The sequence below is a fragment of the Cottoperca gobio genome, chromosome 20 (assembly GCF_900634415.1).
Source record: "Cottoperca gobio chromosome 20, fCotGob3.1, whole genome shotgun sequence".
Lineage (NCBI taxonomy): Eukaryota > Metazoa > Chordata > Actinopteri > Perciformes > Bovichtidae > Cottoperca > Cottoperca gobio.
The window spans coordinates 1,888,684-1,905,600 of NC_041374.1; the positions used below are offsets into that span (position 1 = coordinate 1,888,684).

Here is a 16,917-nt window from a genome sequence, read left to right on the forward strand (position 1 = left end):
TGTTCACATGAAACAGCACGATGTAACTTAATATACAACTAAACAAAGTCAAGTTTAATTAAACATGTGGGTCTGATTCACAGCGTTCAGAGCTTCAAACTGTGACAGGAGCCGATGCTACGAGTGCAACAGATCTCTGTTCTATCAGCATCCGTCCAAAGTTGTCAGCCTGTAAAATAGACAATTCTTTAAAAATCATCTTCATTTCTTTCCAGCTCAAAAGGAAGAAATTAAAATATACATAACAAATAACATGTGAGTGTGTATTGAGTACAATGTGAGGGAGGTCCGTCTCTGCAGAGGACATAATGACACTTGTATTGATAATCAGCAGCTCTTCCAGGAGCCTGTGTGTGTGTGTGTGTGTGTGTGTGTGTGTGTGTGTGTGTGTGTGTGTGTGTGTGTGTGTGTGTGGGGCAGATGATGGTATCAGAGAGACGATGCTCCTCCTCCGAGCTTCATAACCCCCTCTGCTCCTCTGTGTGTGACACTGCTGAGACTGAGGTAAGAGCACACTTTGATTCTTCGTGTCTGTCTTCATTCTTTTTCTTTTCTATATCGAGCTTTCTATGTTTCTGTTTCATCTTTTAATTCTGTTATTCGTTTGCATTTGTGTTTCTTTTTAGTTCTTCTGGTTTCCTTCAGTTCCTCTTTCATGTGCCCTGCTGGCTGTCCTCCCTGTCCCTTTGGAAAATCACATAGGATTGTATCCAGTTACGTGACAACATTGTGTTGAATCTGGATGTTCAAGGTTTAAAGATATAAAACGAGGTAAAAAAGAAGAAGATGAAAGTTATGAAGATATAGACTTTTTGAATGTCGGGGTTTCATCAACGCTTGTGTTGATGCAGCTTTGTCTAAAAGTAAAGCAGATGTGTCAGTGAGGCAGTCACATACACACACACACACACACACACACACACACACACACACACACACACACACACACACACACACACACACACACACACACACAGCCCTGAAGCTTTATCCTTTGTTAGTGTCATAAGGTCCACTCATGAATAATTGATTGTGTGTGTGTGTGTGTGTGTGTGTGTGTGTGTGTGTGTGTGTGTGTGTGTGTGTGTGTGTGTGTGTGTGTGTGTGTTATGTGATCTGCGTAGAAAGCCCAGAGGGTCTCAGAGATGACGACTGGCTGTGTGAGGTCGACCCCGGAGCCTGAACATCGACTGATGACACAGGAGAGCAAACACTGTGAGCTCAGAGATAAATAAAACATGCTCGTAAAGATAATTATATAATAATTAAATAACGCAAATTATTATGTGATGAGCAAAAGAGATCGTACTGAACATCAGTAAATGCTGGTGTTCCAAATTGTATTTTTTTAATTGAACTAATACTTTTGTATATATATATATATATAGATTTTTACTTCACAGAAACATCTTGACTGAAAATAAAAAGTCTAGATACAGTACAGTAGGAGGTAAAACATTGACAATGTAACATTTATCTGGCTGTGTGGCAGACAAGGAGGCGCTGGAGAGCCTGGTGGACAGGAAGTCAGAGATGAAGGACGATGAAGAGGAGGAGAAGGCTGTCTGCGCAGAGAATCAGGAGGCAGAGCAGAGGAAGAAACCTCGCAGAAAAGACACACCCGTCCTTAACTCTCCTCCACATATACCAGGTACACACACACACACACACACACACACACACACACACACACACACACACACACACATACACCTCGCCTGATGGTCGTATATGAGGAGAAATCTGGTCCTCATTTTCTCTGTGCGATGACCTTTGACCTCCTCCCAGTGGAGGCTGTGAGTGGTTTCGGTCTGGTGTTCACAGACAACAGTCTATTGTGCAGGGTCCTTCCTGTCGCACTGATGAGTTATGATGATGTCATACACCCGTCAGTTGTTCCTTCATCACTTCAGCAAAGTCCAACGGGTCAAGAAACACGATCGGACTCATCCTCATGATCTAAACTTCCTTTAGAGGTCAAACTGAAAGCGAGTAAATGTATAATCCCTCATTGCACAGGACAACAGTGACTGCAGTGTGTACAGTAGGTCCCAGTTGAAGCAGGAAGTGTAAACTGTGATAAGTGGGTAATAACTTTACTCTTCACCTTTGTTTTCTTTTTCTAATAAGTTATAAATCATGCATTTGCCTCAAAACCAAGAAGCGTGTCCGCCCAAACATCCCGGTGAACTGGTTTGACCCTGTGTTTTTCTTCTCTTCAGGAGTGAGACTGCTGAGAGCGGAGAAGCAGATGGTCCACTTAGAGGACGAGGAGAAAGATGTGAAGGATTAAAGCCTTTATTTCACTTTTACTTTGTCGTTAATTAATGTTCACAGTCTTATTAAATGTTGCTTTGACCAAACGTTTCATTTTCTTTACTTCACGGGCCACACGCACATCGCATTGGGATATGTAGACTTCTTGAGAGGCAGGGAAATAATTAAGAAGGACACATATCTTCTTCAAAAATCAACATAACAGTGTGCAGGTAGTGCCACAGTCGAGGTAGTTCGGCTTCAGAAGATCAGCGGGGGCATGTGCAGAAATAAAAACCTGGGAACCAGCAAACAAAAGAAAGCTGCAGCCTCACAGCGTATCGTTCCCCTTCTCACTCCAGTGAAGGGCATTAGCCTGAGCTCACTGGAACATACCACCTGTAAGCAGAGGAGGGGGGGCTGAACCAGGCAAGCATCCAAATCACACAAGATCTCTACGGTACTGCAGGCGTCTCAGTCTATCTGTGGACACCCAATGAGCACAACAAATATTACAGAACTATGTTACCCATGTTCCTACATCAGTGCCCAGCCCGTCTCTGCTCACACGTGAAGAGGCGCACCTGTTTCACGTTCCTGCATTGAGCCGCTGACTGTTCTGCGTGCGGCTCATGTGATGCACAAATCAACCACGAGCTGATCAGGACGTGTTGGGACACATGATGTCCCTTTAGGTCCAAGAAGTTCATTACATAACAGACGTTTTCAAATAATTGTACTGCGGTAAAAAGTACAAATGCTCCCTCTGAATTGTAGTAAAGTAGAAGTAAAAAGTAGCATCAAGTAACGAACAAGTACCTGGAAACTGTACTTAAGTGCAGTAACGAGTCAGTGTACTCCGTTACTGTCCATCACTGCAGCTCAGGACTTGAGAGAAACATTTTAAAAGTCACAGTACACAAACTTTACTCAATGAAATGCGGTGAACAATTATTAAAATGTTAGGTTCACAATCACAGCCTAACTATACACAAATAAACAGCTTGACTCTTCAAATTTTATTAGTATTTTATAAATCTGATACTAAAATGAATAATAACAATTTTTGATGTGAGAGATTTTCACAATAAAACGTTATGAAAATAAATGTATAATAACCTGTACGCCACTGTTTAACAGGTGTAAACCTTCCGTAAACACCTGGGCTTCTGTAAATCAGTCCAACAATACAAGTGTTTCCCTGAAGCACATAACATGGCACCTCATGACAGAGACAAAGTAATACTCAAACAATAACCGAGCACACAAACCTGCCGATTGTGCATAGGTCTCACCGGTAACACTGTGAGCAGTTACAGAGATCAGTAATAACATTGAGAGGGACAGAAGTGCCTTCACCTTGTCAATCAAAGATGTAACAAAAATGTCAAAAACACACATTGAGAATAAGTTAAATTACATTAAAGAACACAGAAATGTTTCAGAGAAGAAGGACAAGCAGAAGTAAAGGGGAAATAAAACATACATTATAACGCTAAAATATTTTCATCAATTACATAAAAAATACTATTAAGAAAGTATTTATAAAAATGTATTTTAGAAGAGTTTTAAAGGAAGTGGCAGCTCCACACAAAGGAGGAGTCGGCGGTGATGAGGGGGAGACAGGTGACCAAAAGAGGGTGCAGCAACAGTTACCTTTACAAGATTAAAGTTCAGCAGAAGATCAGCTGGAATACAAGGATGTATGCAAATATACACAAAGACTGATTACATCACGCTGATGTCACACTCTGTACTATAAGGTCACTTCCGGCGGCGCAGGGAGATGCGCTGCAGTCTCCTGGCTTTCCCCCTGGCATCAATAGGCCGCATCTCAGTGACCTTTGACCTGACCAGCCGGTGGGAGCTGTAAGAGTAGCTGGGCCTCTTGCAGTAATGGATCAGAGGGCATTCAGGCTGAGGGGCTGCAGAGACAGCAACATCTAAGTTAGCAGGGAATCACATTCTAGTCTGTGAGTGTGTGTGCAGCTTTCAAAAAATCTCAAAAAGTCAGTGTTATACCAGATTCACACGCCATGCATCTTGGGTGTCTGACTGTCAGGTCTCCTCAGGTGTGTCTTTGTGTGCAGGTGCATATAACAAACACAGTACTTGTAAATAAACTAGTCTGCACAGTAACTAGTAACTATATCTGTCAAATGCATTTAGTGAATTAAAAAGTATTGGCCTCAGAAATGTAGAGGAGTACAGTCACATAGAACACTACAAGCACCTTATAATAGTATGTGAACACAGTACTTGTGTGTAAATGTGTGAAAAGGTTGTGCGTACTACTCTGACACTGCCGCTGCTTCCTCTCCGTGTGGCCACCAGGCTCCTTCTTGTCCGTGTCGGGGGATCCTGAAGCTCCACCTGGCTTACTGTCTCCTTCCTCCTCTTCAGCGTTTCGCTCCCCGCGCTGCTCCACCTGCTCCTGTGCTGTGTTGGGTCTACTCAGCTGTTGCTCCTCTTCTGTGTCCTTTTCTACCTGGCCGTCCTCCTGTACCTTTTCTTTCAGGTCTACACACACACACACACACACACACACACACACACACACACACACACACACACACACACACACACACACACACACACACACACATTAGAAATGCACACTCAATAAGCACAGTCAGAAGAAGAAGTTAGCTGGGATGTGCTGAGTCAAGGAGCAGAAGTGAAGAAGTTTACTGCACAATATGAGGAAAATATGCGCTAACAATGTTGAATATTGTGATAACTTTCGGTATACTGCTAACAATGATTGGAATGAAAGATTTTAAGAGGTCAGTGTGGATACCTTTGGCTGCTTGGGCCTTCCACGTCTCCCTGTTTTTGTAAATTTCTTTGTTCCACGTGACCTTTAAGCACTTGAAGTCCACTGTGGTCAGAGAGCAGCTGGCCTCTGAGCCTGTACTCTTCACACTGCCACTGATACTGTTGTCACTGTGGACAGTGTAGACATGCATGTACACACACACACACACACACACACACACACACACACAAACACACACATGCGGTGAACTGTGAAGTTATTCAGGTATAAACCTTGAAATCTTGCAAACATACAGTCAAAGTTTGAGCTATAGAATAGGATAAAAAGCTCTGCAGAGGAGCCAGTGTGTCACTCCTCATCTCACGGCCCCACGCTGACATCTAGTGTCGAAATTATGGATTTGGATATTTGATTTGTTATAGAAATCATCCAGATCCCTCTAGATTTTTAAGAACAATACAAATGTCAAATATCACTAAAGCGAGACGGACTACATTAATATTAAAGCAAAGTGTTCTTGCTTCTAATACTATGTGCTAATCTTCAATAGCAGTAGTTAAAGGTGTAATTGAGGATAAGGTGGGCAGTGCCTGGTAATATGAGAAATAATACAGTTCCATAACATATCTGAGCAACAATACATGGTGGCTTTGTCGTAGGCAACATCCTCAAAGAAGCATCTAAGAAAGACTCTTCTTTCAGGATGTCAGTATTATCTAACAACATGAAGGTCTTTTGAGTGTCACCTAGAGCGTCTGAAGCCGGTCAATCCAGAGCGAGTTGCTTCCTCGATAAGCGGTGTCACAATCTTCTCGATCATTTCCACCAACACGGTGAATGTTGGCTCCACGATGAAGTCAATGAATCCTGCAGGACACAGTAGCCATGCCCGATAAACATTCACTTTGTACCTTCTGCGTGTTGTTAACACCAGGAACACATTAGATATCTTAAGGTTGCGTCGCTAGTTTGAGATTAAAGCAAAACCATCTGAGCGAGGCTCATCGTCCTACAGAGGTCAGGGAAGAAGAAAGCCTTTGCTGTGAGGAGATACAGAGGTAGCATGTTAGCATGTAGCATGTAGCAGATGTAGCAGCATGTAGCAATCGAAGTGACAGACCTGAGATGAACAGTTTCACCACTTTGTCCACCGCATGATTACTTCATCAGAGCGTGGATGACGCAAGGTTTAGGTTGCATGATGCAGGATCAATTCTCAAGAGACACAGTGATGATGGAAACCTGAACTGTACAGCAGCTAAACATTCCCAAGATAATGTGCTGGACTACGACCACTGAGGACTGAATATAAATTAAGTGGATTGGTGGTGATATTTGTGTAACTTACCAATCTGGGACTGGGCCACCAAGGTGGACTTGCGGTCACAGAGAGGAGAGAAAGGTAGACCCAGCTCTGCTTCTTTATCACCCTGGAAACCAATTTAGCATCCCAATACAGGGTCACATGGGCAGGTTCACTAACACATCATTTCATTATCTTCTTGTACTTCTTTCTTTCTCTGAACGTGTGTCATTGATGCAGACAGCCATTGCTTTATTAACTACCTGTCTGAAGAACTCCTCCAGCAGGGATGTAGTCCAGCGATGATGGAGGTCCCAGCGTTTGGCAGGGTGGCTGATGTCAGCCGTGTGCAGCAGCAGAGATAAGGCCTTCGGTTTGTCTATCCTGCAAATACAATCAGTCACTGCTGGGGAAAATAAACTTTGCAGCCTTTGCAAGAGGAGAATTTGTCAGAACTTATTGTATTGGCAACAGAGAAGGATGTTACAATGAACCACATTGTAACACATTAAGACCACTTATACTTTGAGCTCCTGCCCCTCTAAAGACTCAGAAGTGAAATCGTACTCACGCCTCGGGCTGCTGCAGGAGACTTTTCATGGCTTTGATCTGCTGGAAGTGACACGACATGTCTGTGGCCAACACCATCTCCACCACCAGTGTCCGCAGCTCTCTGTGGACGAGAGTGAAATATCTCAACAGCTATTGGCTGGATTGCCATGCCAATCATCTCGTTGCTGCCGTCATTTTAAAACTGTTCTTTTTCTTCTAAACACTATTTTGAAAGCTCAAGTTATTAAATCAAGAGCACAAATGATGTTTGTTTTTCCCCACGACACCTCCCGGGGCAACAAACACTTGTGATGAAACACCTGTAATGACACGTCGACCTCAGGTGTTACCGCTCACCTCCAGTCGTCTTTGGAAAGATTAGAAAAGATGTTCATCTCATCTCCGCCCTGCAGAAGACGATATGCAGCACTGACGTGGTAGTTCTCCAGAACTGCTCGGTCATTGTACAACATGGCTGTGTCTGACCTGCAAACCCCACACAGCTACATTCATCAGCAGGCTCACCTTGTTTTAATAAAACCTTTTGCTTTAAAATGGAAATATTAATATATCATAAATAAAATAAATACTAATAATACTAATTATAATATTAATAATAATATATATTTTTTATAATGATATGTTTATAGTGATTCAAATAATACAAATGATGCTGGGTGGAAATTACCTGGTCTGAATATGAAAGTTATTGGTGGTCCCTGTATGTTCAAAGTCATGGATAGCAGCTGCAAAGATTGTGGCAAAGATCTCCAACTCAGTTAGCCAGTGCTGAGAGAGAGGGGGGGGGAGAGAGAAAGAGAGAGAGAGGGGGGGGGGGGGAGAGAGGAGAGAGAGAGAGAGAGAAGAGAGAGGACAAGAGAGAGAGGAGAGGGGAGAGAGATAGAACAGAGATGAGAGAGGAAGAGAGTTTTGAGCTATCTCCACTCGCTATCTCCCTCTCTCCTCTCTTCTTTTTTCCTTCGTCTCTCTCTCGCTCTCTCTCTCTCTCTTCTCTCGCCCCTCTCGCTCTCTCGCTCTCTCTCTCTCTCTCTCTCTCCTCTCTCTCTCTCTCTCTCTCTCCTCTCTATCCCCCTCTCTCTCTCTCTCTCCCCTCTCTCTCTCTCTCAGCTCTTCTCTATCGATAGGGAGATGGGGTGAGAGAGACGTCACTTGCTGCTGTGTCTAGATCTGTTATAAATTGACAGTCCACTGATGTAACATTGTTTATGAGTGTTTGTCTCATTGCTTCTGGATGTTGAGTTATGAAAAGCTCTCTATGCAGTGACTTGTAGGATTCACTGAACAAAGTCTTCATTCCCTTCTGAGAGAGTTTGCATCAACACAACACAACACAACACAACACAACACAACACTCACCACCATGCCAGTCTTGAGGAGCAGGTAATGGATGGTCTGCGTTACATCAGCAGCATGCATCAGGTTGTGGTAAGGGTTCTTGTATTTGCTGTAGCCCATCTCCAACGAGTCCACGAAGGACATGAGAGCTGAAATAGGGACCTGCAAGAGAGGAGACGCAATGAAGCACGCTGACAAATACTGCAGTGTTATGTAACAGGTGCACAGCTACAGGGGTACACGGGTACACAGGTGCACAGGTGCACAGGTGCACAGGCATTCCTCAAGACTTCCAGCAAGGAATTTAAACACGGTCACACACAATCACAAGTGTGAAGTAACTGATCATTGGAAGTGTGTTGGCGTACCTTGAAACGGTTGATCAAGTCATATCTGGTGAGCAGCTCGTAGAAGACAAATTTCAGAGAATGATCTCCGCTCGCATCATTCAGTGCGAACACATCAAAGGACCACGTGTCCACGTGCTGCAACACATTCATACGAGCAGCTTCCATTAGCACATGGACATGCTTTTGTTCTTCATACAAAGATGCAGCTCACTCATTTTGAATCGTGAAAAGATGAGAGATACCTGAAATATTGTCTCGATGCTATTTGTGTATTAATGTTTTACCAGCTTTTCAGCAACGGACACACACACACACACACACACACACACACACATTAATACCTTGATCACAGTGATGACATTTGGGGGATAACTAAGACCAGCCATGTTGGAGGTTCGTCTGTACATCCTGTCACAGAGATATAACACACACACACACACACACACACACACACACACACACACACACACACACACACACACACACGTGCCATTTATTATTTATTATTTATAATAATAGTACGTGATTAAATCATTAATAAGACTCAACAATCCCAGAGGCCCGGTCACTCCAGTAAACCGCACAAAGCACACCTCTCCACGAAGATGCCAGCCTGCACTGCATGGACGATGCTGCGGAAGCGGGGCTTGTCTTCGTTACGCCGCAGCAGCAGGACCCTCTGCCGGGTGAAAGTGGAAGCCAGCCAGTCCCGAACCTCTGACGGAACCGAGTCTGACTGGATGTCACTGAGCTCATCTTCTAGATCCACCAGCCGCCTGCAGGGAGAGACACAACTCAGAATATGTACAACGTTACAGGTTACATCTACTTTCTTTTTCTCCAAAGCTGATTGATGATTGAACTTCATGAGGAAATGAGTTCATGGTAAGTCTTGGAATGAACGCAGCATTCACGGGACATTCATGATTTGGAGTTGAAGGGGAAGTTGAGCATGTAAGTGGTTAAACGCTGAGATCAGTGTTGCTCGGCAACTGACACAGTAAGACTTGTTCTTTAAAAGTAGAAAGGATTTTGTTTTTATACATTTTAGAACTTCCATGGCCTCCGTGAAGTGTGCACGTGTAAACCACGAGTTCGTTAACACTGACGAGCTGCTTGAAGCTTCAGCTCAGCAACTCAACATGTTGTTTTAACAGAAACTGAGCTGAGATCTTCTTGCCTGGTTTCCTCGATGTACAGAGATTCAAGGACTGAGGCGGCGTGCTCCAGGTTCTTCTTCAGGTCCCCCACAGAGGCCTCCCCCCGCTCCAGCTGCTTCACAAGACATCGCAACCTGCAACACACACAGCCGTACGAAATACGATGGGACGAGCTTCAAGCCCTTTCATGTATAAATCCAGCTTTAAGAATGAACTTAAAATAAACTGCACGCATGGTGTTGGAAGTAAAGTTCCATGTCTCAGGAGGAAACGTGTTGTGTGTACGTGTACGTGTGTGACCTGATGGCTGTCTTCTCCATGGCGTCGGCAGAATCAGGGACGGGCAGCTCATCGGCCAGGATCTCCTCGGAGCTGCGCGGGTCCATCACAATTCCTTTGGCTTCCTTGATGCTGATGCCGGCTGTGGCAGTGGTGCAGAGTGCATTCTGGGACCGTGAGCCTGAACAATGTTCACACAGACAAACTTGCTTTAGCAGCGGCGTAGGTGTTTGGGGGTGAGATGCACATACCCTCTATCACACACTCAACAACAACAACTTGAAGCAGGAAAGGGGTGAACGTTGGTGAACTCACGTGCAAAGCGAGCCAGTGGATGTCGTTTGTTTCCCCCCCCCCTCATTGGCAACTGTAAAAAGAAGAAGTATGATGTTTAAAGGCCTCTGAGCGCCACAGGTGTGTTCACTTACAGTATAACTTACCTTTACTAGAACGTACGTTCAGCAAGCAGCAACTAGAAATCCTTTAAGGTTCAAGTCAGTACCCTTGTTTGTCTGTGATAGTTTAAACGAAGGGTACCATAACTCCAACTGATTGTGATTCAGATGAACCAATTAAATAACTAAAATGATGTTATGTGCATGCATACAAAATAATCAGTGACGTAAAAGAAAGAATGTTAAATGTGTTCTATAGCAGGATGAATACAGAATAATCTGTGACCTAGGAGGACACCTGAACCTTCACCGAGAAACAGCAAAGGATTACTAAGTGTGTGTGTGTGTGTGTGTGTGTGTGTGTGTGTGTGTGTGTGTGTGTGTGTGTGTGTGTGTGTGTGTGTGTGATGGTGATTGGGGGATGCAGTGCGGCTGGAATTAGGCAGAGAAGGAGGAAACCAAGAACAGCTCCTTCATTAGTGATAATGACTCCCAGAGCTCAGCAGCCTAACAACTGACAACACATTTATCTGCACCAGTCAAAATGATGTCACAGCCATTTCATCTCTTCTGGTTTCCATAGAGACAGCAGTCAGTAAACACAGACACACACACGCACACACACACACACACACACACACACACACACATACTGTAAAATGACTTGGCCTTCTGTTCAACGTGTGTGAATACAAACATGTATCTGATTCACAAAGATATTTTCTGTGTTATATTGTCTTCAAACTACCACTTTGAGCAGCATATGAATCTGCTGGCATTGCATCAGCAGTAACGGCATTAGATCAAAGGCCGCTCATATGGGAAGGTAATGACAAATAACCATTCTGTCACATAGGTATGGTTTTGTATTTAAAGATAAGCAGCACTCTCCAAGTTCTTAAAGGTCAACTGCAGCAGATGAACGTGTTTCTAATATGACATGTGGGAAAAGTACTGTGGAGCTTCCTGTTGAATAACATACCTGACTGCTGTAGCGTTGTTAGTGTTCCCTGAAGCCTTCCAGACTGCACACATCACGCTTGGATGTAGGAGAAGAGCTCCTCTCAATGTCATGTCCATAATCTGTATGGCCCGCCCCAACTAAACAATCTTTAATAACATTAATTATCCTCAACCTCCAGTCGGTGGCCGGTGCTGAATACTGGGAAGGACTTACCCTAACCTAACCCTAACCTAACCCTAACCCTAACCCTAACCCAACTGTGCTGTCTTCAAACTAACTGCTAAGTCTGCCTGAACAACAACTCCTCTGAACAAACTCTTTGACCAGTTTATTCAACTTGATGATCTCTGGCGAATACAACCTGAGGACTCGGGGAATGAAACAGGAAGTAGAAGGTTATTAAAGTTCTGGACCACAGGTGTCACAGAGAGGCAAGTAAATGTCAAGCCAGCGAGTAAAGGGAAGGATTAGCTAAGCACCTCTGGAGTCAGATGCAACTATCTGACTCCAGAGGTGCTTAGTAGTTACTCAGTCCCCAGTCGTGGTAACCATCAGCTGTCGGTCTGACGACGAGTAGCCTCTGGAGCAATATTTCAGGGGTTCAGGTGAAGCCAGCAGACGTCCGCACCAAGATGTGCGCCAGTCAATTGTTTACAGTCTGAGGTGGAGTTGAGTTGGAGTTGACAGTTTACAAGCTCATTTTAAGATAATAAAAAGGTCGAGCGTCATCAGAAGATAACCAATTGGCATTTCGGCCATGCGTCTTATGCTCTCCACACGGAGACTGTTCACCTGCATGCAAGCGAAGCCTTCTCGAAACTGATCCATTGTAATACCATAGTCATATGCAGATATCTGTTTATAAAGATTACTGAAGTCCCTCTCAAGTGTCCTGGTAGGTACCGGCTGCTATAAGGGCCAAAAGTACGTCCACGTTCACCATAGAGTGACTTACAGAAGATTTAAGAGCCTATAAAACAATTATACGACATCACATTCAGAGGTCATGTTATGGATTGTGGATAAGAATATTTTGTACTAAACTTTGTAGTAAAAATAATAGTGACAGTGTTAAAGCACATTTTCCATTGAAGCACACGCAACAGACGAGGGGAAAATGTGCCAGGAGAGCGAGCAACCTGCAATCCAAATATAATAAACCTTAAGTAAAGAACACCATCTGGTCAGCAACACAATAGCACCAAGCACAACCTCTCTCTCTTCCACACACACACACACACACACACACACATGTACCACACCGTAACAAAGAGTCTCTTACCGATGGTGAAGCTGAAGCCATCAATGCTAAAAGTGGCACTCCGACACTTTTTAATTCCCTGTTTTTTAGACGTTGGTTCTGTCATCGTGGCTCTGGACGTGCACTCCTCTGCCAGGTCTGTCAGCGGCTGAGTGTGGAGAGCAGCTTCCCTGAGGAGTGATCCCAGAGGCTGTTTCCCTCTGAGTGGCTGTAACCCTGGCAGTGCTCGTAGTCCCGCTGGAGGCTGGAGGTGCTGCGGAGCTTTAAGCCGTCGTGTTCAGGAGGAATGCTGGCCTCCTCCCCCCCCCCCCCCCCCTCCTCCTCCCTGCTCTTCATCCCTCAAGGCCACTGAGCAAGAGCACCCACAATAGCAGCTCTCTCGTCGCTACGGTTTCTCTCTTCGACAGGCTACAGTTTGTGGCTATAAGGTACATTTTCCGTTTGCTTCCAGTATTTTTAAAAACTTACATTTTGTTTTGATGATTTCACACTTTGCCATTCACATTGTAAATGTGACGAGACAATGGAGGAACCACATGTACCAACAGATCTTAAGTGGCATGTAGGACGCATTTAACATCATTTGTGGCAGTCAACAATTTTCCTCCTATTAAGAATGTTCTCTGAGGTACAAATGACATTGTTAAGTATCCCTGACCTATTGTCCCATCATGTATGATAGTCTTTATCTACAGGAGAAATCATAATGCCTTCATCTACACATGGAGGCCCCCTCTCGCTGCGACTTTATCGCCACTTCTCCCTGCAGTCTAACACACATCAGACAGACTCTCCGGGACACTATGGACTCTTTGAGAACTTGAGAGAGCAAACTGAAAATGAAAAAGATCCTCAACAGAGCTGATGGGAAGTAAAGATGATGGGGAACCTTGTCTGGGATGAGTCCACAAAAGGTTTCCCTGATTGAGTCACAATAAAGGACTCACAGTCATCGTGGTCAAATTATAGAAGACCACAAATGAGAGGAGGGATATCTGAAGTGTAGCCCTCAGGAGGGTTAATGAGCCTCTAGATTATAGACAATTAAGTGGAGGAAGGGAGGATGTAACACTTGCTTTAAAAAAGCAGGCTGGAAGAAGGACGAAGACACTGGACAAGATAAGACCCGCACATCTCTGTGCTCAGCCATGAGTGAAAGACAGCAGTGTGCGATCACTCGGCTTCATTATTACTCCTCCCAGTTACTGAGGTATAAATGTGAGACGGCGTGTCGTCTGAGAGTGTGGCGGGTTGAACAGGCTAAATGAGCTTCCCCATGAATGTTCCTTTATACTTCCACATGTATTTGGTCAAGTAGGAGAAGTCGGCACTCTGCACATAATCCAATAAGACATTAATAGTTTCTCTGTAAACCAAATGTCTTTGCAGCTTCTCTTTCTTGGTTCTTCCTCTGAAGTTAATTGAATTCAGGCTGTTTCCTCTCCAGCACATGACTGTCCTGTGATTCCATGTGTCTGTCAGCTGAGCTGCTGTCAGTGTGAGTATTAAATCCCGGCTGAACTTTGCGGAGGCAGTTTGGAGCAAAAATGCATCCAGCCCGTTGGTTCTTCGCAGTGTTCCTGGCAGCCGGCGCCTCTGAGCTTTGCTGTGCCGGACCTCTCCACGCCCAGTGCAAAGTAGATTGGTAGGCTTGATTTCTATTGTACACACTTGATGGATGTGTTATGTTGTGTATCACAAACTCTACTTAGAATACCTGAATTCTGCATAAATCTCTTAAGTATGATTTGTCTCTTAGCACTGCCTTTATATTGCATTGACCTGTATTTACATCTACTTTGTCCTTATCGGGGAGGATTGAGTGGATCCTTTCTTGGCTGCTTTTGTAATTGTGATTATAGTTGTGATGGGGAGAACAAAGAAACAGAAAAGCAACTGCATGTCGCTATTCTTGCAGCCAGTTTGTCCATTGGGTGGCAGCACAGGGAAGGCCATGAGGTCGTTTCTAATTGAATTTATGATGGATGCCAGCAAACTTCATGGCGATCGGCCCATTAGATTGTAATATTTCCTGTGTGCAGCTGGAAGTCGTGGTCTGCAAAAGGCATTTGAGGCCACGTGTAGACGATGAGTACGGCCAGAAAAGCTCTTGTTATTAGCAGAAAGCACCTGTAACGTGTAACACAACGAGATTAAAGGAGCTGATTATGTCAATCATTCATGATGTTACACTGTAAACACATCAGAGTGTCCTCTCTGACACCTTCTCAACATAAACAGAACATTCTGAACTTCCCTAAGTAAGGACGTGTTATTGTATCAGACATTATTATATTTAACACATTCTTTCTATATCAACTTCTTGTGTTTCGAGTCAAAACAACTGTATGTATTTGGGATAATATGTTGTGAGAGAACATGTGATCATCTTCTCATCTTATTATGATCATCTCATTATCTCTAATCAACTCAACCCGCCGGTCAAACCCCAGAGCAGACCCCTGAGATGCTTCAGCTGAGCATCAGCCCTGAACATGGACTCGGATAGTGTTCCTCGTTACAAAGAGCGTTGGTCTCACTTTCACACACTTTTTAATTGGCTCTGGCCATCTTTACATGACATTTTACAAGTAGAAAGAAAAACAGGCCTCACTTCTATGTGAGGTGATATAATTGTGCAGCTTTTCTTCTTTTTCTCATCATTTAATCTTTATTTTATGTTTTGAGTTCAATAAAAACTATGGCAAAATTATGTTTAGCACAAAAAAAACGTACTGCTGTCATTAAAATAATGCTTTAATATAAGCGTTAATGTTAAGTCAGACTTTCAAAGGCTTCATAGTAAAGACAACAGAAAGATGTCATGCAGTTAAAATGAAATCTGCACTTACAGCTATTATCCACCAGATGGCACTATTCTGTTTGCAATAACAACTTCAGCTGTTTCTGAAGACCACTGGAGGGCTCGCATGGACCTACACACACACACACACACACACACACACACACACACACACTCAGAGACGCTGCTTGTGTTTCTCATGCAGGTACTTTGGGACTCCGTGCCAAAAGGTTTCTGAGTCCTTAGTCTCACAGATACAGAAATGGAGAACCATGGCTGGCTGCACCATGGGAGGACAGAGGTGCCTATACAAGGTGTGTGTGTGTGTGTGTGTGTGTGTGTGTGTGTGTGTGTGTGTGTGTGTGTGTGTGTGTGTGTGTGTGTGTGTGTGCCCCTCTCACTTCATTGAACTGTCACAGACTTTAATCCAGTTGACTGATGGACCGCTGACTAATTGAATTAAAGAAATGTTTTTTACTACTATAGATATATCGGTCTATGAGTTGGTCCACAACGTTGGTCCCTTTGATGATCCTATGACGTCTCATGACATCAGCAGGTTGACTTTTTTGGGTTATTTCTCCTGAATTGGATTGCTGTGAAATTTGGTACAGACCTTTAAATGGTGCTTTTATCCAAAGGGCTTCACAATTTGCGTCATTCACCTTATCACACACACCATGCAAGTGGCTGGTCTGACCATCAATCAGCACTTTGGGGTTCTGTGTCTTGCCTAAGGACACTTCCATATGTGGACAGCAGGATTGGACCGCCAACAATGTTAGTGGGTGAGCTTCTCTCCTCCCACCACTCTACTGCTATGGTCACCAAAGGATCATTTGCAATAACTCGCTGAAATGGCCTAAATAAAAGATCGGATCTATTTTCCTGCCAGTTCCGTAGAAATGTCCTTTTTAATGAATGAGTTTCCCACAAACTTCGTTTCTGTGTAGTTGAGTCAACACAGGTTGTCATCACACAGTAGCAGGAATGATGCATGTGTTTCACTAAAGTCTCTGATTTGGGAGAAGGGCAGTGCGTGACCTTTTATGCACCCATGGCACAGCATCGGTAAATACATTAAATCTCCCAACACGGGGGCAGGATTGGTGCGGATCTAACGGTTATTGACGATCCAAGACGTTGTTGTTAGACCTTTGTATGGATCAGCAGTGCTCGGCAGGTGGGAGTGAAGAGTTCAGTGACCCACCAGCCTGTGGGACAAAGCTGACAGTCTTGTGGTTTCCGGACTAGTTTCTGCTGAAACCTCTTCCAGATGGAGGTGGGTGGAACAGCCCATTGGAGGGGTGTGAGGAGTCTTTGATAATGTTAATGGGCGTGCAAATGCATTTGGTTTCTGTAGATGTCCTGAATGGAACCTCGCTGCAGGGTCTTAGAGCTGTTAGTTGCCATATGAATTGCTGAATAGGGAACAACGACACAAAGGGAAGGTGCTTTG

General features: G+C 44.0%; 2 protein-coding genes across 3 annotated transcripts; one reads left to right on the top strand and one right to left on the bottom strand.

Annotated features, from left to right (window-relative positions):
- The first annotated feature begins 480 nt into the window (after window positions 1–480).
- On the top strand, window positions 481–2,359 carry ppp1r17 (protein phosphatase 1 regulatory subunit 17). 2 transcript variants are annotated; one of them, XM_029458243.1, is made up of 5 exons: window positions 481–504; window positions 627–771; window positions 1,125–1,215; window positions 1,493–1,651; window positions 2,223–2,359. In XM_029458243.1, the coding sequence occupies exons 3-5, from the start codon at window positions 1,146–1,148 to the stop codon at window positions 2,291–2,293; spliced, it is 300 nt and encodes a 99-aa protein (XP_029314103.1). In that variant the 5' UTR covers window positions 481–504; window positions 627–771; window positions 1,125–1,145; the 3' UTR covers window positions 2,294–2,359. The 2 variants fall into 2 exon arrangements, with proteins under 2 accessions (XP_029314103.1, XP_029314104.1); XM_029458244.1 differs by lacking the exon at window positions 627–771 and having other exon boundaries at window positions 486–504.
- A 901-nt stretch (window positions 2,360–3,260) lies between these two features.
- Window positions 3,261–12,958, bottom strand: pde1ca (phosphodiesterase 1C, calmodulin-dependent a). Its single transcript, XM_029458245.1, is given in 18 exon segments — window positions 3,261–4,181; window positions 4,549–4,776; window positions 5,057–5,202; window positions 5,782–5,902; window positions 6,384–6,465; window positions 6,602–6,722; window positions 6,910–7,011; window positions 7,248–7,376; window positions 7,579–7,679; window positions 8,268–8,408; window positions 8,615–8,731; window positions 8,938–9,004; window positions 9,190–9,372; window positions 9,777–9,890; window positions 10,057–10,216; window positions 10,351–10,390; window positions 10,392–10,402; window positions 12,677–12,958. Coding segments are annotated over 18 exon segments (2,109 nt in total). The 5' UTR covers window positions 12,762–12,958; the 3' UTR covers window positions 3,261–4,020.
- Between the last annotated feature and the right edge of the window lie 3,959 nt (window positions 12,959–16,917).